Source organism: Oncorhynchus keta, chromosome 23, assembly GCF_023373465.1.
Source record: "Oncorhynchus keta strain PuntledgeMale-10-30-2019 chromosome 23, Oket_V2, whole genome shotgun sequence".
Lineage (NCBI taxonomy): Eukaryota > Metazoa > Chordata > Actinopteri > Salmoniformes > Salmonidae > Oncorhynchus > Oncorhynchus keta.
In genome coordinates, this window is record NC_068443.1 from 40,063,999 (window position 1) to 40,088,227 (window position 24,229).

The 24,229-nt window shown below is 43.4% G+C and overlaps 2 protein-coding genes across 3 annotated transcripts in view; one reads left to right on the forward strand and one right to left on the reverse strand.

The window, feature by feature from the left end:
- Positions 1 to 24,229, forward strand: part of LOC118402313 (low-density lipoprotein receptor-related protein 8-like) — a 189,453-nt gene that overhangs the window by 70,208 nt on the left and 95,016 nt on the right. For both annotated transcript variants that reach the window (XM_035800420.2, XM_052477208.1), the window contains exon 3: positions 12,470 to 12,592. In XM_035800420.2, coding sequence (XP_035656313.2) covers positions 12,470 to 12,592 — 123 coding nt within the window. The remainder of the gene's footprint in view (positions 1 to 12,469; positions 12,593 to 24,229) is intronic.
- The window catches only part of LOC127911058 (uncharacterized), a 441,684-nt gene that overhangs the window by 57,284 nt on the left and 360,171 nt on the right, over positions 1 to 24,229 (reverse strand). The gene's annotated exons all lie outside the window — the stretch shown is intronic.

The following is a 24,229-nucleotide window of genomic DNA, read 5'->3' on the forward strand; positions in this document are numbered from 1 at the left end:
TTGCGCGCGCTTGAAGATGAGGAAGCATTTAGACAGTGTGGGGTTTTGATGCTCTAAATTCCAGTATAGTTTTATTTTACATAACAAAGAGTATGTAATGGTGTGTGTGTGTGTGTGTTTAATTAATTGACCTGCTAGTTTTGTGTTTTACTGTAAACTCACGCCTCTAGTTTTCTCCCTTGAGATCTCTCTCTACTGTGGCTGCCAGCTCTCTCTGTGCTCTGCCCCATGGCCTGTGAACTCACATTACATCATGTTCTTGATCTCTCGGCCGTGGTATTTGATTAAGATAACAGAACTGTGAAAAGAATATGAATAATACTGTATATGTATCAATAGCCATTAAAAGCTGGTCGAATTGAACTGAGCTAGGCCTTTCATGTTCTTGATCTTTCAGCTGAGGAAATACACTGAACAAAAATATCAATTCAACATGTAAAGTGTTGGTCCCATTTTTCATGAGCTGAAATAAAATATCCCAGAAATGTTCCATATGCACAAAAAGCTTATTGCTCTCAACATTTGTGCACACATTTGTTTACATCCCTGTTAGGGAGCATTTGTCCTTTGCAAAGATAATTGTCTTGATAATCCATCCACTTGACAGGTGTGGCATATAAAGAAGCTGATTAAACAGCATGATCATTACACAGGTGCACCTTGTGCTGGGGGACAATTAAAGGCCACTGTAAAATGTTCCGTTTTGTGTCACACAACACAATGCCACAGATGTCTCAAGTTTTGAGGGAGCGTGCAATTGGAATGCTGACAGTAGGAATGTCCACCAGAGCTATTGCCAGAAAATGTTATGTTTATTTCTCTACCATAAGCCGCTTCCAACGTCGTTTTAGAGAATGTGGCATTATATCCAACCATCACCTCATGTTTCAGCATGATAAAGCACGGCCTCATGTTGCAAGGATCTGTACACTATTTCTGGAAGCTGAAAATGAACTGCATACTCACCAGACATGTCACCCATTGAGCATGTTTAGGATGCTCTGGATCGATGTGTGCGACAGCATGTTTCAGTTCCCGCCAAAATCCAGTAACTTAGCACAGCCGTTGAAGAGGTGTGGGACAACATTCCCCAGGCCACAATCAACAGCCGTATCAAACCTATATGAAGGAGAATTGTGGCGCTGCATGAGGCAAATGGTGTTCACACCTGATACTGACTGGTTTTCTGATCGAGGGCCCTACCTTTTTGTTGTTGTTGATATCTGTGACTAACAGGTGCATATCTGTATTCCCAGTCATGTGAAATCCATAGATTAGGGCCTAATTTATTCATTTAAATTGACTGATTTCCTTATATGAACTATAACTCAGTGCAATCTTTGAAATTGTTGCATGTTGCGTTGATATTTTTGTTCAGTGTAGATAAATAATATAACATGGCACTATGAAAAAATTAGCTTTTTCAATGGTATATCTGTGGACTGATTCTGAGAGAATTCTCCGTTTTCAGTCCATTGGGCAATGACTACTATAGTGTTGGGTATGACAGCAGCTGAAAATGTGTCTCCCTAGATAGTGTGTAGATCATGGTTGAGTGGTATTGGATGTGAGGCTGACCAGACCAGATAAGGTTTCAGCTGTTAGGCTGTGTATGGTACTCCCTATCTCCCCTAAATGTTCACTCGGATAGCGTGACACCTTTCCTAATGGCTAAAGATGCAGGTGACAGAGAGTAGTGGCAGCTTGTGTATCCTTTTAGTTGGGAGGCACATAGTGCAGTGCTGCAAGCCAAATATTAGTTTGGTCCTTCAGGTTACAAGATTTCCATTCATTTAAAGGGATAGTTCACCCAAATTACAATGTTAGTTGTAAGAGTTTGTTCCCACTTGAAAGTAGTCTATGGGGTTAGCCACAGTTCAGATTGTTTCTTCAACACTCAATTACATGATTAGATGTTACTTAGAGGCTAATGAATGGCCATTTGGAACACACTAATGTTGCCTCTCGTTCCATTCGTTTTTTGGTCAATAATGCAAAAGTAGCAATTGGTGTCAATGGGTAGCCCAAAACATTTGAACTATGGATTACAGTCGCTCCTCAGAGGATAGTACAAAACAGGTTGTCCTAGCTTACTTTGACAACTACCACAAATATATGATTTTCTGGTTCATTTAAAAAAAAATCTAAAGTTAGATATTTGTTTTTGGTTGTTGCGTCAATTAGACCATACCAATTTCAAGCTTGTCTTTCTAACAAATAAAAAGTTATATCAGAATATTTAGACTACTTAGCTGGCTAACTCCTTGATCTTGCTTTGTACAGTATTATGCCCCTCTGGCCCATAGACTACTTTCAGGGTAAGGAACCATCTTATGCATGGGTGTCAAACTCTGGCCCGTGGGCCAAATTTGGCCCGCGGGGTAATTATATTTGGCCCGCGAGACAATACCAAATTACTACTAGAGCTGGCCCGCCGGTATTATACAGCGCATTCACCACTAATACTACGAATCCCATAATGCTCTGCTGTTTTCGCGCGCCAATCAGGACAGGACCCAGAAACGCTCTCTCCTCTGTGACAGTAGTCATAGCAACATAGACGCTACAACTGTCAGCGAGCTAACCCTTCCCAAAAATGGCGAAAAGAAAGGCAGAAAACAGGAGCTTTCTGGACAAGTGGGAGGCAGAATATCTGTTTACATATGTAAAAGACAAACCTGTTTGTCTTGTTTGTGGAGTCAACGTGGCTGTAAGTAAGGAGTACAACATTAGACGACACTATGAAACGAAACACCATGACAAATACAAGGACCTGGACATGACTCAAAGGAGCCAGAAAGTAGAGGAGATGAAAAGAAGTTTGGTTTCACAACAGAATATGTTTAAAAAGCCACATCACAAAGAGAGGCTGCTGTAAAGGCTAGTTATATAGTGGCAGCAGAGATCGCAAAATCAGCCCGGCCCTTTAATGAGGGAGAGTTCATGAAAAAGTGCATGATGAAGGTTTGTGACCTCGTATGCCCAGAGAAAAAACAAGCATTTTCAAACGTGAGCCTGAGCAGGAACACAGTAGCTGATCGCACATGTGATCTTGCCACCAATCTGTATGACCAGCTGATGGAAAAGGGAAAATATTTTGTTGCGTTCTCCCTCGCTGTGGATGAGAGCTGCGACGCATCTGATACTGCTCAGCTGTCAGTCTTCATCCGTGGAGTGGACTCAAATCTGTGTGTTACGGAGGAGCTATTAGGATTCAAATCAATGCATGGCACAACCACAGGAAAGAAAATCTTTGAGGAGGTTTCCAAATGTGTAACTGAAATAAAGCTGCCGTGGGATAAACTCGTTGGATTAACGACAGATGGTGCGCCAGCGATGTGCGGTAAAAAGAGTGGACTGGTGGGCATGGCTCGGGAGAAGATGCGGGAAGAGAACTGTGCAGGTGAGCTAACTGTTTACCACTGCATCATACATCAGGAAGCACTGTGTGCCAAAGCCCTAAAGATGGAACATGTTATGACCACAGTAACACAGGTAGTTAACTTTATAAGAGCCAAAGGTCTAAATCACCGCCAGTTTAAATCTTTTCTGGAGGAGTGTGGTTCGGAATACGCAGACGTGCCGTATCACACAGAGGTGAGATGGCTAAGCAGAGGAAAAGTACTGAACAGATGTTTCGAGCTGCGTGAGGAAATATGTCAATTCCTGGAAACCAAAGGGAAGGATACAGCAGAGCTCCGGGAGCAAAAGTTCCTGTGTGAGCTGGCCTTTCTCTGTGACATCTCGAGCCATCTCGATGCGCTGAACCTGCAGCTTCAGGGGCGGGGCCCCTCATGACAGACATGTACGCTGCAGTGAGGGCCTTCAAAACTAAACTGTGCCTGTGGGAGAATCAGATGCTGCAAGGAAACCCTTGCCATTTTCCCTGCTGCCAATCCATAAAAGCGCAGATCTCTACCGCCGTGTTCCCATGCGCACAGTTTGCTGAAAAACTCAGTGTTCTCGCCGCTGAGTTTAGCCGGCGATTTGCCGACTTCGATGCCCAGAAATGCAAGTTTGAACTGCTTAGTAATCCCTTCGCAGTTGATGTGGAAAATGCACCAACCAACATCCAAATGGAGCTGATTGAACTCCAGTGCAACGACACGCTGAAGTCAAAGTATGATGCTGTGGGCGCCGCACAGTTTCCACGGTTCATCCCTGACACAATGCCTCAGCTCCGCACCCAAGCTGCTCAGATGCTCTCCATGTTCGGCAGCACTTATCTATGCGAGCAACTTTTCTCCTCGATGAAGATGACCAAAACAACTCACAGGAGACGTCTGACTGATGAACATCTTCGCTCGATACTGAGGATTTCTTCAGCTCAGAGCTTGAGCCCAGACATTGATGAACTAGCATCCAAAAAGAGATGCCAGGTATCTGGCTTGGGCACATCAGATTAGACCAGTGTGCAATAATTAACATTTTCTTTATGCACTTTTTCTTGCTACAAGGCATGGGCTTGAATGGTTGATTGATTTATTATAATTTTATTTGTAAAATTATTAGCCAGTGGAAAAAGTTGATTTTGGTATTTAAATCAGAAGGCTGCAAATAGAAAAGAGGCATACAATTTTTATTTACATTTTATTTATTTAATAAATGAATGCCATTGATGTGTTTTTTCATTTGAAATTCGATTTTGCATGTCTCCACTATTAAATTATATATTGTATGGTAATAAGCGATACTTGTTCCATATTCAATGTTAAAGCAAAACTTGTTTGGGTCCATATTAAAAGGTTAATTTGTTCAATGTTGGCCCGTGACTTTGTTCAGGTTTTACATTTTGGCCCACTGGGTATTTGAGTTTGACACCCCTGATCTTATGTGTGGTAAGCAACCATCTTATGTTGCAATTGAACTATCACTTTAACATGAGAAATATTGATTCATTATCGAGAAATGACTACAGTAGTCTACTTTATTGGCTTCTGTGTGAATTTTGCAGAGATGCACACACATACAGTATTACAGAGAAATGAATCCTCTTAACACATTTTAAAACCCTGAAAGCCACATCCCACCCAACAGATGTGTTGCGGAATCATTTTATTTTCCTTCTCACTTTTTAATGAAAGCGGGATTTGGAGGCAGCCGAGGAAAATAGTGTCACCGCATGACCCTTTCTAGAGATTTTGAAAACAGCAGTGAAGGAGAATTGAAGTAACTCCCCGCCGCCTAATACCAGACTCTCCACAACCCCCCCCCCTCCACCCCCCCTACCCCACCCGCTATTTCAAACAAAAGGTTATTCAAGGAGAATCTAAGGCGTCTTGAATTTAGACTCTCTGGCAGTTGTAGTTTAACTGGATGGCATTTCATCAATGTTGCACTGGTGTTATGCTGCCGTTTCAGAGCTGTAGATGGTTGTCGAGTGTTAGTTGTTCACACACCGAACTGCTATGACTAACCTAACTGATGTGCTGCACCATCTCATCTGGCTCCAGGCTGCCTACTGCTTTACATTGGTCCGCTAAATCAATCATTCATTTCATCCATGTATTTATTTGTTTTTGTTGCCAGCCCAGTACATACGGTTACTTATCTCCTCTCGCCAGTATGACTAGTCTGTCTTAACTGATGTTAGCCGATAGAGTCTAATGTTTCGTCTCTGGCTGCTGGTGGCTCTATATCGGTCAGTTAAATCCATCAATCATTCCACCCATCTCTGTGTTCCTGTACTCTACAGCGCAACCTCTCGTTTGCTCTCTCTCATCGCTCCATTCTCGCAGAGCTTCCAGAGATGTGAGATCTTCTGTCTACTGGTGTGCAGTTGTGAGGCTTAGACTGTCGGCGTATTGTGTGGCATGATAATAGACACACAGAGTTGACACAGAGTAAGGTAGCAGCATAGAAAGCCGCAGTTAGGCTGAGGGCAGCCGCGTGGAGTGGGTTTTAATGGTGCTAAGGGGCAGGGATGTGAAACTACCAGAACTGTACTGAAGTGTGGGTGAGTCTGTATTAAGCTTGGGCAATATACCGTCTATCCAGGTATTTCGAAATACTGACGGTAAAAACATTTTAATACCAAGAAGGAAAAAAATATATAATAATAGAAATAGCGCCCCTTGTGTGCACATCTGGTAATACTGTATACCCCGGTATGGTACAGAAACAGTATGACAGCATGAAAATCTTGATACCGCCCAACCTCAGTTTGTGTGTGTGAAAGAGAGCATTTGTTATGTGCGTGTGTGTACTGTGTATTTGTTGTGTGTTTTATGTATTTGATGTGGTTTCTTTGTGTGTGTGTCCGTGGAGGAGGAGATCAGGGTAGCCTAAGTTCACCATAAATAGAAAATGTGCAGTGAAACCTGAAAGGAGATCAATAAATCAAAGGCTACTCCCAAATGTCAGTGTGGCTCAGAGGGAGCATTGTGCTTTCTTCCCCACTCACATATCCTCTGATCATATCTGTCAGGTGAGCTACAGTATGACCACATTCTGATCAAATGGCCAAATGGCACACATCCCTGATCTCTGTAGGCCATGCTCTACTGAGGAGGAATCCCATGGGTGAAAGCTCGGGGTCTTAAATCAGGCTTAGCTGCTGAACTTATAGGGTATAATTATAGGCCACAAATGGTTCTTACCCAGGACCGGGAGTATTTCCTAACGACATGACTGGAATTTGACCACCGATGACCTCATAAACAAGGGTTCAAAGTTTTGCTTAGTTGGGTCACTTGGTCTTGAAGAAATCCTGGCCCTAGCATGTTATGGCATTGTATCCAGTTTACTGATGTCTCTCTGGGATAGAAGTGCTGATGCCCCTATTCAGCTATTCAGTAGACCAATGGTGTGTTATCATCGTATTGGATCTTTGTTTAAACGGGTAGGCATGCTCCAGGACTCCAGCTAACGAATGTTCAAATGCACAGCAGAACCAGCGGAGAAGATAATGTCACCCGAGTCCCTGGCTGTGTTTACACAGGTAGCTCAATTTTCCCAATTATTGGCAATAGTTTGAGTTCATTTTATTTTTACAGGGACAGTGCACATTAATCAACGTTTCAGTCAAAGTGCCGGTTTTAGTCAGCCGGCTAATTTTCAGCCGCAGTCCCTGGGCAGGTTATTAAAAACAATTAGAATATATACAATCGGTGAGCACACGCAGAGGAACATAGGACAAGCAAGACATAGCATACAAATAGAGCAACACAGAACAAAAAAACAACAAGACAAGAATTGATCAACAGATCTGATCTGACTGGTCAAAATACAGTTAGTAGCAAAATATCAGAATTGAGCTGCCTGTGTAAACACAGCCACCGTGTCTCTTCGCAACAGTTTTCTGTGTCCAGGTCAATAAAGTAATCCACTACCACTGTCTGTCTCCACTTTCTTCCCTAATTGAATGAGTAAAACCAATACAATAGGAATTGATCAATATGGAATTTTTGTCACAGTTGGTTCAACTGGCTGAATAATTACCCTTTTCGATTGCAGTTCGTTTGGAACCACTGGCTTTTGGGTGAAATAGTATTGGGAAATCCAATTGTTTACCATTCAGTGAAATCAATTAAATGTATTTATTAACCAGTTTTAGCCTACATCAGTGGTTGTCACAAAGTGTGCCAAAAAGTAAACAATCCCTTTCCGCAACTAGGGCTACTGTGCAGCGATTGGGTTTCAAGCAAAACATATTTTATGGATGGGAGTAGGTTAGCTTCAAATGCCACAAGATGTCAATCTTTTTGTGTGCATTGCACGAGATTCAGCAAATAAAAACAAATCCCCGTTTTTTCCCCAAAATTCCTGAATTTCCAAAAAACAGGGAATTTTGGGAAAGTTTACTGGTCAAACTGGCAGGCGAGGTTATCTTCTTCACTGTTAAACCAATCGAGTAAATGTGGAGGAGGAGTTAAGATGGAGTGTCACCTTGCAGTGGTGTAAAGTACTTAAGTAAAAATACTTGAATGTACTACTTAAGTAGCGTTTTTGGGGTATCTGTACTTTACTATTTATATTATTGACGGCTTTTACTTTTTTCTTCACTAGATTCCTCAAGAAAACAATGTACTTTTTATTCCATACATTTTCCCTGACACCCAAAAGTACTCGTTACATTTTGAAGACTTAGCAGGACAGGAAAATTGTCTAATTCATACACTTATCAGGAGAACATCCCTGGTCATCCCTACTGCCTCTGATCTGGCGGACTCACTAAACACAAATGATTTGTTTGTGTTGGAGAGTTCCCCTGGCTAGCCGCAAATTAAATGTCATCTGGTTTGCTTTAAATAAGGAATTTGAAATGATTAGTATTTTTACTTTTGATACTTAAATACATTTGAGCAATTACATTACAATTTTGATACTTAAGTATATTTAAAACCAAATATTTTTTGACTTTTACTGAAGTAATATTTTACAGGGTGACTTTTACTTGAGACTTCACTTTTACTTGAGTCATTTGCTATTAAGGTATCTATACTTTTACCCAAGTTTGAAAATCGGGTACTTTTTCCACCTTGTTATTATTATTATTCCGGATGGAAACCACTTCAGAGGCCAAGCTAGCAAACGTGCCGTTGCTCATCCGCTATATGTTTCACCGGGGACTGTAAACAACGAGGCGCACGTCCAAAAGCGGAAGTCGCGTCACACTGCTCTCTGATTTCTGACAATGCCGCTGAGGGTGCCTAACAGGAGCCATTATGTTTCCTGCTCAGACAACACTTCCCCAATTTACTCTAGGCTAATGAGGCCATTTTTCTTCTGATGCTCAAAAGAATGTGCTTATTGATGCATTACCTATTAAAGGGATAGTTCACTCAAATGACAAAAATATAATTGTACGACAAGGTATGAAAGCAAAGCATGCTTTGGTTGAGTTGGCCTGGCACTGTTTCCACATGATAACGTTTTTACAATTTGTGGCACAAATCCCATTCAAGTCATGGGACTTTTGTTAAATGTTAGCATGTGGAAACAGTGCCAGGGAAACTAAACCAACGCATAGATTTCTGTCATACCTTGTCCATAGACTGCTTACAGGAGAAGAAAACCAATGGGGAGAGGAGGGTGTTGCTGTGTGTGTGTGTGTGTGTGTGTGTGTGTGTGTGTGTGTGTGTGTGTGTGTGTGTGTGTGTGTGTGTGTGTGTGAGTGTGTGTGTGTGTGTGTGTGTGTGTGTGTGTGTGTGTGTGTGTGTGTGTGTGTGTGTGTGTGTGTGTGTGTGTGTGTGTGTGTGTGTGTGTGTGTGTGTGTGTGCCTCTGTGATGAACACAACCGTCATCACTGCTGTGCACATCAAAGGCGTGAGAAAAATGCGTGTGTGAGTCAGGGTTTCCGTTAGCTGGTAATAGCTGGCTTTTGGACCATTTTTAAACAAATAGAAAAGACGCTAAATTAAATTGCCTCTGGCCAATAGTCCGGGAGAAATAGAAATGATCCCATTGCGAAATAATGCTTTTTAGCCTATTCATTGATGGAAATACATTTGACTGGTCATGCTTATCTGTCTATAGGTTGATTTGCTTAATTTAGTGGAATTAAATTGGCTCGTGTGTACAGTATATTCATTCTGTGTCTTATTTATCACACGCGTACAGCATACAGACACAGAGCTTTTGAGCGGAAAATCTGTCAAACAGCGTGAGAGCCTCTGCTGCAGCATCTCCAACGGCAACGGAAGGCAGGCTTCATCAGCACCACACACCACTCTGCAATGAGCTGGAGGCAGTGTGCATTTTGAAAACATCTACTTAATTGTTTGAAACCTGAGCGTTTTAATACATATTATGAGGCAGGTCTTACCTCGCTTCAAAGTAGCCTTTTCGATCTCCTCTCTTTCAAAATTTCGAACAAATATATATATATTTGAATCTCTGTCACATAAAACCGCTTGCGTGTGTGGTGCACTTTTTCCCGCCTAATTTCATTGTGGAACGAACATTCACGCCTAGCCTACTGCCTTGTGCGCGCTGCTGCGCTTATGATGTGAAGAAATAATAGTTTATCAGCATTTTAGTAGCCTAGGCCTACTGGTTGTATGAATTTGTGATCTATCATCCCACAACTGTCCCTGAGTCTGTTTTGAATTGGTCAGCTTTCTCGACAAGCTGACCAATAGAATAGGTCAACTTTTCCACCATGGGGGATAGTAGATTGACATATGCTCGTGATTTTGCTGTTTGTTACTCGCCTTATTGGCTGAGGACAGTTATTCTAACATCTTCAAAGTGGACAAATTCGCACGTCGTTGCATCCTCTACTTGCATTTTTTGTATATTTGTATATGAATTACCATGATATAAATGTGATTTCTGTCATTCAGAGCACCGTGGGTGGACACCCTAATCAGGTGACGCACCCAATGTATATGGGTCTGGTAGATTTCTCAAATGTCTGGTAAATTAAAATGTTGACGGTCAAATGTCTGGTGCCACATTTTCCTGACTGAAACTCTGGTGGGTGTGTGGGTGCATGCGTGGGTAGGAACTTAATTGGTTCAGCTCCCCGGTGTAGTCGTGGCCCTGCCTGATGCTAGAACCTTCGTGGGCGTTGAAGTGTGTGTGTGTGAGATAGGACTGTAGTAGGAGGGTCTTTGGGGTGGGCCCCTCTGGCCCCCCCTCCCAGAGGTTTATTCTCACTTCATCTGTTGACTTGACCTCGAGCTGAATTCAGAGACTAACTGTTGCGCTTCACCTCCTTCAATGACTTTCCATACACATCCCTTATTCACCCTTCATTGACACAGATCATACATGTAACGTAGTCAATAAGTGATTATATAGTGGCAGGAATAAATATATTTCAAGTTAGAACCCAACACTAGATTAACCTTCTCGGTTCTCATCTCATTTTGGAATTGGTAAATCTCTGTGTCATGCTGCACTCTTAGGACCTCATTCATTTCTCTATTGCTCTGGGTCTGTATCACCGTTTCTCCACTCAAATCCACTCATCTCATTTGCCTCTCTCTCTCTCTCTCTCTCTCTCTCTCTCTCTCTCTCTCTCTCTCTCTCTCTCTCTCTCTCTCTCTCTCTCTCTCTCTCTCTCTCTCTCTCTCTCTCTCTCTCTCTCTCACAAGCTGGCGTTAGTCATCTGCGTCAATCATCTGTTCGTTCCACACAGCACCAAAAAAAGCGGTTATGACGGTTAGTTTATTTTCATGACGGTCTTCAACCATAATCGTTGGTTCCGATTATACGGTAGTTGTGCCAGCCCTACTTGGGGACTAAGGGAGGCAATGGGACAGAGAAGGGGAGGTGGGACAATTGAATACCCAGCAAACAAAGGTCTTTGTCTATGCTTTTACAGTGTTTCAAAAGATGTTCTACCTCTTTGTTATTCCTAACAGTGTGAACGATTATCGTTAGCTCGGGGAGGCAACACATTTTCAGCTATTTTTCACGCAACGGTTGTTCCGAACAGTCCAACAGTAGGATATGCACGCAGCAGGGCATTACATAATTTTCTTCCTCAGATGAGCAAAAACTGGTTGAGTTTTCAGAAAGAGAGAGAGAGAGAGAGAGAGAGAGAGAGAGAGAGAGAGAGAGAGAGAGAGAGAGAGAGAGAGAGAGAGAGAGAGAGAGAGAGAGAGAGAGAGAGAGAGAGACTTCATCTTCACAACTGTGAAGAGAAACAGCAACCCCAAAATATAATCCTACCTCTTGAAAAGTAGTGGCCAGTGTAATGACACCAGGAACCTAGACTGAGAGTCTCTTACGGTTAGATTTTATTAGACGAACTGCACTGCCAGTCCCATTGCTGTTGGAGTAATGGCCCAGGGAAATGGAATGGCTCTGACCTCTGTATTGGCTGTGTTTGCATTTTCGTTGCCATGCGTGTGCCGTCACTACAGGTGGCGAACACTTTCTGGCGGTAATACAGCCAATCTGCTGGGTCGGCTCATCACCATGGTGATCTGCAGGGCTGGGCTGTACTATGTGTTAATCAGACCTGGTTTCAAGTACCATTTGAAATCATTTCAACTACTAAATTGTGTTCGATTGAGCTTGCCTGTTGCAATGGAACCAATAGAAAAGTCCCCAAAAAGCATTTGAAAGATTTCAAATAGTATTTGATCCCAGGTCTGGTGGGAGCAACGTCTATCTGTATGGGTCTTCCTTTCAGTCTTTTCTCCCCACGAACATTTCCATTCAGAAAGAGTAAGACCTTTGCTTTCTATCAGTCCATGGCTGTGTACAGTCATCGTCTATTTCGATAACCATGTCTGGAACAAAGAAAACTAAGCTTCAGTATAACCCGGAGCACACAGCATTTAGCATTCAGCATCCACTTGTCTTCCGCCGTGTGGAAAGACCTGGAGCTAGGATTAGACTAGATGCTCTCAGAGACAGACAGAGGGTAGGAGAGAATGCGTGATGAGTTAGATAAGAGTTGGGGGTGGGGGGGGGGGGGGGGTGGTAATGAACGAATGACCAGTGACTCCGTCTTCCCAACATCCCTCTCTTCTCTCCCTCCCTCTCTCTCTCTCTCTCTCTCTCTGAGCAGCCAGGAAGACGTGTGCCCCGGCAGAGTTTGCCTGTGCAAACGGCCAGTGTGTACCAGGCCGCTGGCGCTGTGACGGGGAACCAGAGTGTCCCGACGGCTCAGATGAGGCAGACGCCACCTGTAGTAAGTCTGAGCTGACTTGGTCGACTCAACGCTAATGGTTTCCTTCATTCACAGTCACCCAGCAACACTCACCTAACTCAAACACTCAACGTTTCCCCATTCTGTCATTCCACCAGTCCATTCCAAGTGTACCAAGCTATCCATAGTCACTCAACCAACCACCCTAAACTCAACTCAACCACCCTTACGTGATCACCCAACCATCTATACCGAACAAAAATCTAAACGTAACATGTAATGTGTTGGTCCCATGTTTCATGAGCTGAAATAAAAGACTCCAGAAATGTTACATACGCACAAAAAGTATCAAGTTTCAGGTAAGACGCAGATGCAGACAGTGACATAAGTTAAAGTGTATTAGTACTACAGATTAGTACTACAGGGGCGAGCAAAACGACAGGTCAAGGGCAGGCAGAGGTCAGTGATCCAGATAGGGTGCAAAAGGTCCAGAACGGCAGGCAGTCTCAGGGTCAGAGCAGGCAGGCTCAGGGTAGGCAGAAGGGTCAAGAAAACACAAAAAAACAGGAATTAGAACAGCCAGGAGCAAGGGGAAAACCGCTGGTAGGTTTCACGAAACAAAATAATCACAGGGCATACACTGGGGATAATGGGGAAGATTGGCAACACCTGGAGGGGGGTAGAGACAAGCACAAAGACAGGTGAAGCAGATCACGGTGAGACAAAGAGCTTATTTCTCCCAAGTTTTGTGCACAAATTTGTTTACGTCCCTGTTAGTGAGCATCCCTGTTAGTGAGCATTCTCCATTACCAAGATAATCCACCCACCTGACAGGTTTGGCATATCAAGAGGCTGATTCAACATCACGATCATTCCTCAGGTGCACCTTATGCCATGGACAATAAAAGGCCACCTTAATTGTGCAGTTTTGTCACACAGCACAATGTCATTGATGTCTTATGTTTTGAGGGTGCATGCAATTATGAGATCCTGAGGCCCACTGTCGTGCCATTCATCCTCCACCATCACCTCATGTTTCGGCATGATAATGCACGGCCCCATGTCGTAAAGATCTGTACACACTTTCTGGATGCTGAAAATGTCCCAGTTCTTCCATGGCCTGCATACTCACCAGACATGCCACCCAATGAGAATGTTTGGAATGCTATGGATCGACATGTATGACAGTGTGTTCCAGTTCCCACCAATATCCAGAAACTTCACACAGCCATCGAAGAGGACTGGAACAACATTCCACAGGCCACAATCAACAGTCTGATCAATTCTATGCGAAGAAGATGCCAGGCAAATGGTGGTCATGCCAGATACTGACTGGTTTTTGAATCCACGCCCCTACCTTTTTTTAAAGGTGTCTGTGACAAACAGATGCTTATCTGTGTTCGCAGTCATGTGAAATATATAGATTAGGGCCTGATGAATTTATTAAAATTGACTGATTTCCTTATATGAACTGTAACTCGGTAAAAAAAAAACGTTTGCATTTATATGAGTTTATATATTTGTTCAGTATATTTACCCATCCAGTGCTTCAGAATTGACCCTACCTTCTCTTCCTCTCCACTCTATCCCTCTACCTCACTCTGCTCAGCGAGTCATTGAGCGTCATTTCCAGAGATATTGGTACCAAAGTATCATTCATAAATAGGTCCAGAGGGAAGATGCGGTCCTAACCAACTAACATTCCAGATCATCATACCTCTGCATTTGAGAGGCTAATAGGCCAGGCCGATTTAATTACAGGTCTATTCTTCACACTCACGCCCCATTTGAATATCATGCAGCTTCTCCCCGCTCCGATGCACCAGCCAGACAGTCAGCATCTAATTTGGCTCTTGAAACCTAGACCCGTCGTTTATAATTTCCCCTGCTACTCCACTCAGGCACCGGTTCAGCCACCTCCCCCTCACGCATCCAGCCAGGGCCCTTGCCTCGTCTCGCTTCCCCTCGCCCACACACTTCCCCATGACACCAGCGTCTGATGTTGGAGAGAAGCAGAGGTGTAACCTGATTAATGCCAAGCTCTTAGAGTAGGAGGGGGAAAGGGGGAACACTTTCATACTTTCGTTTAGGCTGTGTCAGACTGACTGAGAGTGTGCTCATCCGGGAGGAGGAGAAGGGCGGGGGAGACGTTTTTCGGCTTGTCTGGACTGAGCTGGGCCACAGGTGTGGGAATTGGGAAATGGGAGATCAAAGGGGTTCTGAACTATTCCGTTTCCCCATCGCAGTCGGTTTTCCTCTGAGTCATGGGAAGCAGTGTGGACTTGAGACAAGAAGATCGTTATCTTGTCTTTTCAAGCAGATCATTTAGAGGAATGACATTAAGATGTTATTCTAAGTTTATCTGATTTGACATTTATCCGTCAGCACTTGTTTCTCTGGTACCAACCAGAGTTGTAGACGAGACCGCCTTCAGCGGGTCCAATTCAAGAGGGACCAGAGCTATTCAAGTCCAGTTCAAGACAGAGACCACAGCTATTTCAGTCCGAGTCAAATCTGAGAACTGAGATATTCCTGGGGGAACCAAGATGGGTTCTACTCCGTGTCAAGACCGAGACCAAAACTATTAGTTTTATCAGAGTCAAGACTGAGACTACAGGTATTCCAGAGTCCAGACCAAGACCAAGGGGGGATCAAGACTTAGACCATAGCAACCTGAATACTACAACACTGGCACCATGTTTTCAGCTTGTGGTTGGTGAACCATTGGTTGATTGCACAGGCCTACAAAGTTTGTCATTGTGTAGTAGGTGGTCATTTTTTATATGTGTCTATTATAAATTCATCAAATGCGACTCGTAATAAGACTAAGCATTTAGGCGATTAGCCTGTTTATCCGACTCCATAACGATAAATAGCATTATGCAAGAGACTATGGTAGAGTTACAGTAATAGGCAAGGAAGAAATGTCTGAGCATGGAATTCTAAATCCAAGTGTATTTTATTACTTTGTTAAACAAATGGATTTCACATACAACGCATTAAGGTTAAGTTACAATGCATTAACACGCATTACAAGGCGCAATTCTAAGCATGGTCAGAGAGAGAGAGAGAGAGAGAAATGATAATCTGAAAGACCATGCCCCAAAAGTCCATTGGGTGGAGAGAGACAGAAAGAGTATCTCACTACAGCAGGTCAGGAACAAATAAGAGAATTAACAATGAATCTTAGACCCTTTTATAAGCATCTGAGTTGATTGGATTCAAAACCTGAGTTGTTGACCAATAGTATTTCTGTAAAGTTATCTCCAGTCAGATATCAGAGCTACATGATGTAACCTCTGCTTCTCAGAGGTGTGACAGTGGGGGTTGGCAAAACCAACACAGAGAATGATGAATTCCTAAGACAACACAGCAAATTATTGAATGTAGTTGATAAGAGTCACTTCTGGGGCTGGGCTGGCCTACAATAGTGCATGTTATTAAAAATGAATTTGAATACAGAAAAGGAATTGGAAAAATATAATTTATATTTGACATTTTTTTTCTCCTAATTTTGTACCGCTTTATCAGGTAGTGGGTCGGTATCTCATGAACAAAGAATGAAGAAAGAAGATACAGATCACGAAAAATCATATATTTCTTATATTCATGTAGCATTTCAGTCAATGGTAAATTCTTTGGGATTCATGCCCAAAGATTTTGTCAGAAAAATTCAGTCTTTGGGCCTCTTTACCAACAGTGTTTTTGTTGTTGTCTCACTATGGGATATGCCTGGGCATGACCACAAGCTCGAAGTAAACTATCAAACAGTGTCTGTTGCAAGGCTAGCTAACCACACAAAGGGCTATCTCTCGCCACAAGGCTTAATCTAACTCATGTAACTCGATGCAAGGCTAGCTACACCAAAGAAATCACGGTTAAGCAGTGTGCTAACTAGCTAGATTGTTAACCGCATGGCGAACGCTAGCTAGCTTACACTTTGCATGAGGAATAACACTTTCTCAGAGCCATGGAGCCTGCTGCCCCGTGCACAGGGAGAACTTAGCCGGCCTCCATCCCCAGAACCGGCACACTCGTGCCCATGCAGGGCTATGATTGTATTGGTCCCCGGTTCAAATGTTTAAGAAGAGAGTGCATCGATCCATGGGACCCAAAACTGATTCAAATGTAGCATGCATGCGTCATAAAATCGCTGTAATCATTACAAATCACCAGTTCACACATTTTTCTCATATGACTTTCTTTCTACCTTCCCGAAAATACCTCTCATCTTTTGTGACAACTGATGTGTCCTCCCCTTCAGTGTTGAACTAAGTACGTAACTGTGTTGACAGTCATTGATCAACAAGACATTTTGCATGCCCAACAACCCAAGCATTATCAGTAGCCTAGTCAAACTGCGCCCTGTGCCAGAAAGAGGTCGGCTGGGCTTCACCTTCAGCATTCAAATGTTTGTAAAATGGCTTGTGCAATATTAGGCTTTATTGGTTGAGTGACAACCAATGTAATTTGCTAGGTTATTGTCATTGAATGCGCTGTTTAAAATTTACTAGGGCTACATACAGTGTGGAGAACAAGTACTTGATACACTGCCGATTTTGCAGGTTTTCCTACTTACAAAGCATGTAGAGGTCTGTAATTTGTATCATAGGTACACTTCAACTGTTAGAGACAGAATCTAAAACAAAAATCCAGAAAATCACATTGTATGATTTTTAAGTAATTAATTAGCATTATATTTTATGACATAAGTATTTGATCACCTACCAACCAGTAAGAATTCCGGCTCTCACAGACCTGTTAGTTTTTCTTTAAGTAGCCCTCCTGTTCCTCCACTCATTACCTGTATTAGCTGCACCTGTTTGAACTCGTTACCTGTATAAAAGACACCTGTCCACACACTCAATCAAACAGACTCCAACCTCTCCACAATGGCCAAGACCAGAGAGCTGTGTAAGGACATCAGAGATAAATTGTAGACCTGCACAAGGCTGGGATCGGCTACAGGACAATAGGCAAGCAGCTTGGTGAGAAGGCAACAACTGTTGGCGCAATTATTAGAAAATGGAAGTTCAAGATGACGGTCAATCACCCTCGGTCTGGGGCTCAATGCAATATCTCACCTCGTGGGGCATCAATGATCATGAGGAAGGTGAGGGATCAGCCCAGAACTACATGGCAGGACATAGTCAATGACCTGAAGAGAGCTGGGACCACAGTCTCAAAGAAAACCATGAATTAAAATCCTGCAGCGCATGCAAGGTCCCCCAGCTCAAGCCAGCGCATGTCCAGGCCCGTCTGAAGTTTGCCAATGACCATCTGGATGCTACTACTGGGGCTACATTCATGCTACTACTAGGGCTACATACATGCTACTACTAGGGCTACATACAGTGCATGGTTGCATGAGGCTACAAAAAGGTTGTAAATATCTATAAACATGACTATGAGCATATACAGACTATGAACAGAATAGTATTCCCCCTGAAATTATATGTGAGTTACACCAGGCCTAACGAGCTAGCATTACTAGCTAACATCTCGGCTTAGCTGGCTAGCAGTAGCGTGATGCACATGAACATTACTCTATAAATATTACAAACACGGTAAATATCTGAACTGCCTAGGCAACACCCAACTAAATATGCAATGACACGTCACTGTACTTATACAAGTCAAATACAGATACTCTTTAGGAATAGTCCATTCTCTTCTGACCACGATCTCACTCTAATGGCAAAAGCGGGGTTCAGTGAGGTGCACCGGGAATAGCAGACCGTTATTAGTGGATACAAGTGGGGGGACTTGTAAGGGTGTTGGGAAAGTACAACAAACTACTAGTTCAGGGGTGCTGAAACTGCTTACTAAAGGGCTGGCCTTTTCAACACAGTCTGTAGTCCACATGATGGTGTCCAAATTAGGACTTCCTAATGGCTGCTGTGGTGTCAGGTAGTAGATCCTCACAGCTGGCTCTGAGAGCAGCTCCTGCTGTCACAGGCGCATTAAAATGGATGGAGAAGCGAGCAACGAAATAGTGCCCCGAGAGCCAGGAAACCTGTTCACATCACCATAGTGAACGTCTCTTCGTCAAAAGAACATTTTTCTCTCATCTCCTTGTTGAACTGATCAACCTGCTGTGTCAGAAGCACATTATTAGCGAATGCTGTGAACTGATTTTGATGGACATTCAGTAGAACTTTGAGAATTAATTAATAGCGCCATTTAGCAAGAAACCTTGACCTGGCATACTACAAATCGTGCATTAGTGTGCATTTCTCTTATGTTGGTGCCAGACAGAGACCTATGTTTGCAGTGATAGTGGAGCCTCTGTTTTACATCTGCTAATGCTCATTAACATACAGCCCACACACCTTCCGTCACGCTCCAATTACGCTGAAGCTTGATCAGCTGAGGCATGCTGCGTGTCTTCTCTCTCTTTCTATTTAGTTTTCTTTCATCTTTTCCTCATTCACATCCATAGACACACACACTGAGATAGATAGAGACAGGCCCTAGATCTGTGCCAGCCCAGATCATTGTAGCGCAATGAGTGGGCTCGCAATCACACGCTAAAGTAGCATTACACTGTCACATTGAAGATTTAGGCTGGGGCTTTGGCCAAGTGGGTTACTCAAAAGTATTGAGAAATTAATGGCTATCTGCGGAGATTCACGTGAAATGCCAGACCTCATTGATTTCCTAGCGAGGTAAGGTTGAATCACGGAGGACCATCAAAACATGTATACTCCCCTTCATGTACACAGTGGTTCCTCCTTTAAAGGTTGCGAGCTTACACCACGGGACTTAGAGGTACCCAGCTTCACGGCTTCATTGCTCCAGATCACCACAAGGGGGAGTTATGCATTTGGGTCCCACGCTTTTTATATGACCGAGTGGTATCGAGTGGTTCCAATGACGAATTTGACGCGTGCCACCCGTCCCTGGTGACTTCAGCAAAGATGGCTGACAAAACATTACGGGGAAGCAAATGTATGTAGTTATAACGTCATAACAAGTCAAGCAATAAATGTACAATTGAGAGGAATATGTTAGTTAATGTAGAGACAAACGATTGTGCATATTATTTTGTTAATTTACAGAAATCGCTATTTAGCAAGTTTTTTTCCAGCCAAATTCATTTTTTTGTACCTTTTATTTAACTAGGCAAGTCAGTTAAGAACAAGTTCTTATTTTCAATGATGACCAAGGAACAGTGGGTTAACTGCCTTGTTCAGGGGCAGAACGACAGATTTTTACCTTGTCAGCTCAAGGATTTGATCTTGCAACCTTCCGGTTACTAGTCCAACACTCTAACCAGTAGGCTACCTGCCGCCAATACCAGGTATATCAAACTCATTCATTATAGCAAGCAGGGAGCAGGTTTTGAACCCTCAACATTCTAGGCCGAAGTCCAGCACACAATCGACTGTGCCCAAATGTATCAATTGGGGTTGGGGCCGATTGTGGCTAAAAACACTTTATCAATTGGAATCTTTAACATGTGGAAAGGGGAAAAAGTATTATTATTAGTTTTTCACAAGCATAGCAGTATGGGCTATTAGCTGAACAATAGACTATTCAACCTTTACTAAATAATTGTCTAAAGCCGAGCTAGGTGTGAACCACCCCTCCCCGACTTGAGCTAGGTGTGAACTAGAGGTCGACCGATTAATCGGAATGGCCGATTAATTAGGGCCGATTTCAAGTTTTCGTAACAATCGGAAATCTGTATTTTTGGGCGCCGATTTTATTAAAAAATATATATATTATAAACAAAATTACACCTTTATTTAATCTTTATTTAACTATGCAAGTCAGTTAAGAACACATTCTTATTTTCAATGACGGCCTAGGAACAGTGGGTTAACAGCCTCGTTCAGGGGCAGAACGACAGATTTTCACCTTGTCAGCTCGGGGGATCCAATCTTGCAACCTTACAGTTAACTAGTCCAACGCAATAACGACCTGCCTCTCTCGTTGCACTCCACAAGGAGACTGACTGCCTGTTACGCAAATGCAGTAAGCCAAGGTAAGTTGCTAGCTAGCATTAGACTTATCTTATAAAAAACAATCAGTCATAATCACTAGTTAACTACACATGGTTGATGATATTACTAGATATTATCTAGCGTGTCCTGTGTTGCATATCATCTGACTGAGCATACAAGCATACAAATATCTAAGTATCTGACTGAGCAGTGGTAGGCAGAAGCAGGCACATAAACATTCATTCAAACAGCACTTTCGTGCGTTTCGCCAGCAGCTCTTCGTTGTGCGTCAAGCATTGCGCTGTTTATGACTTCAAACCTATCAACTCCCGAGATGAGGGTGGTGTGACCGCAGTGAAATGGTTGGCCAGTTAGCGCGCGCTAATAGCGTTTCAAACTTCACTCGCTCTGAGCCTTGGGGTTGTTGTTTCCCTTGCTCTGCATGGGTAACGCTGCTTCGATGTGGTGGCTGTTGTTGTTGTGTTGCTGGTTCGAGCCCAGGGAGGAGCGAGGAGAGGGACGGAAGCTATACTGTTACACTGGCAATACTAAAGTGCCTATAACAACATCCAATAGTCAAAGGTTAATAAAATACAAATGGTATAGAGGGAAATAGTCCTATAATAACTACAACCTAAAACTTCTTACCTGGGAATATTGAAGACTCATGTTAAAAGGAACCACCAGCTTTCATATGTTCTCATGTTCTGAGCAAGGAACTGAAACGTTAGCTTTCTTACATAGCACATATAGCACTTTTACGTTCTTCACCAACACTTTGTTTTTGCATTATTTAAACCAAATTGAACATGTTTATCTACTTGAGGCTAAAATGATTTTATTGATGTATCATATTAAGTTCAAATAAGTGTTCATTCAGTATCGTTGTAATTGTCATTATTACAAATATATTTTATTTATTTTTCTTAAATCGGCCGAATAATCGGTACGGGCTTTTTTGGTCCTCCAATAATCGGTATCGGCGTTGAAAAATCATATTCGGTAGACCTCTAGTGTGACCCCCCCAACTTGCAACAAATCATTTTCAGGACTATCTAGGAAAAGCAGCGGAGATGCACAATAGGTTTCTAAGAAGAGGCTATTCTCCACAATGTGGATGAAGCTCTAAATTTGGCATTGGGGAAAACACAAGATTAACTTCTACAAAAAAGACCAGCTAAAGCTAAAGAACACTGTAATGTTTTTGTTACATTTTTATTTCACCTTTATTTAACCAGGTAGGCTAGTTGAGAACAAGTTCTCATTTACAACTGCGACCTGGCCAAGATAAAGCATAGCAGTGTGAACAGACAGCAACACAGAGTTACACAGTCAGCAGAGAACTGGAAGGAAAAGCCGGCCAAATGAGGTGTTGGCTTTAGGGATGATCTGTGAGATACACCTGCTGGAGCGCGTGCTACGGGTGGGTGTTGCCATTGTGACCAGTGAACTGAGCTTTACCAAGCATGGACTTGTAGATGACCTGGAGCCAGTGGGTCTGGCGACGAATATGTAGCGAGGGCCAGCCGACTAGAGCATACAGGTCGCAGTGGTGGGTGGTATAAGGTGCTGTGATAAACTGCATCCAGTTTGCTGAGTAGAGTATTGGAAGCTATTTTGTAGATGACATCGCCGAAGTCGAGGATCGGTAGGATAGTCATTTTTACTAGGGTAAGTTTGGCGGCGTGAGTGAAGGAGGCTTTGTTGCAAAATAGAAAGCCGATTCTAGATTTGATTTTGGATTGGAGATGATATGAGTCTGGAAAGAGAGTTTACATTCTAGCCAGACACCTAGGTACTTATAGATGTCCACATATTCTAGGTCGGAACCATCCAGGGTGGTGATGCTAGTCGGGCGTGCGGGTGCAGGCAGCGAACGGTTGTAAAGCATGCATTTGGTTTTACTATCGTTTAAGAGCAGTTGGAGGCCACAGAAGGAGTGTTGTCTGGCATTGAAGCTTGTTTGGAGGTTAGATAGCACAGTGTCCAAGGAAGGGCCAGAAGTATACAGAATGGTGTCTTCTGCGTAGAGGTGGATCAGGGAATCGCCCGCAGCAAGAGCATCATCATTGATATATACAGAGAAAAGACTCGGCCCAAGATTTAAACCCTGTGGCACCCCCATAGAGACTGCCAGAAGACCGGACAACATGTCCTCCGATTTAACACACTGAACTCTGTCTGCAAAGTAGTTGGAGAACCAGGTAAGGCAGTCATTAGAAAAACCGAGGCTACTGAATCTGCCGATAAGAATATGGTGATTGACAGAGTCAAAAGCCTTGGCCAGGTCAATGAAGATGGCTGCACTGTACTGTCCTTTATCGATGGCGGTTATGATATCGTTTAGTACCTTTAGCGTGGCTGAGGTGCACCCGTGACCGGCTCGGAAACCAGATTGCACAGAGGAGAAGGTACGGTTGGATTCGAGATGGTCAGTGATCTGTTTGTTGACTTGGCTTTCGAAGACCTTAGATAGGCAGGGCAGGATGGATATAGGTCTGTAACAGTTTGGGTCCAGGGTGTCTCCCCCTTTGAAGAGGGGGATGACCGCGGCAGCTTTCCAGTCCTTGGGGATCTCAGACGATATGAAAGAGAGGTTGAACAGGCTGGTAATAGGTGTTGCGACAATAGCGGCGGATAGTTTCAGAAATAGAGGGTCCAGATTGTCAAGCCCAGATGATTTGTACTGGTCCAGGTTCTGCAGCTCTTTCAGCAGAACATCTGCTATCTGGATTTGGGTAAAGGATAAGCTGGGGAGGCTTGGGTGAGTAGCTGCAGGGGGGCTGTTGGCCGAAGTTGGAGTAGCCAGGAGGAAGGCATGGCCAGCCGTTGAGAAATGCTTGTTGAAGTTTTCGATTATCGGTGGTGATCGTGTTACCTAGCCTCGGTGCAGTGGGCAGCTGGGAGGGGGTGCTCTTGTTAATAATAATAATATATGCCATTTAGCTGACGCTTTTATCCAAAGCGACTTACAGTCATGTGTGCATACATTCTACGTATGGGTGGTCCCGGGAATCGAACCCACTACCCTGGCGTTACAAGCGCCATGCTCTACCAACTGAGCCACAGAAGGACCACCATGTTCTCCATGGTCTTTACAGTGTCCCAGAACTTTTTGGAGTTAGAGCTTCAAGATGCAAATTTCTGCTTGAAAAAGCTGGCCTTTGCTTTCCTGACTGACTGCGTGTATTGGTTCCTGACTTCCCTGAACAGTTGCATATCGCGGGGACTATTCGAAGCTATTGTAGTCCACCACAGAATGTTTTTGTGCTGGTCGAGGGCACTCAGGTCTGGAGTGAACCAGGGGCTAAATCTGGTGAGGAAGTTACTTTTAAAGAATGACCAGGCATCCTCAACTGATGGGATGAGGTCAATATCTTTCCAGGATACCCGGGCCAGGTCGATTATAGAAAGGCCTGCTCGCAGAAGTGTTTTAGGGTGCGTTTGATTAGGGGTTGTCGTTTGACTGCGGACCCGTAGCGGATACAGGCAATGAGGCAGTGATTGCTGAGATCCTGATTGAAGACAGCGGAGGTGTATTTGGAGGGCCAGTTGGTCAGGATAACGTCTATGAGGGTGCCCTTGTTTACAGATTTAGGGTTGTACCTGGTGGGTTCCTTGATGATTTGTGTGAGATTGAGAGCATCTAGCTTAGATTGTAGGACTGCCGGGGTGTTAAGCATATCCCAGTTTAGGTCACCTAACAGAAAAAACTCTGAAGCTAGATGGG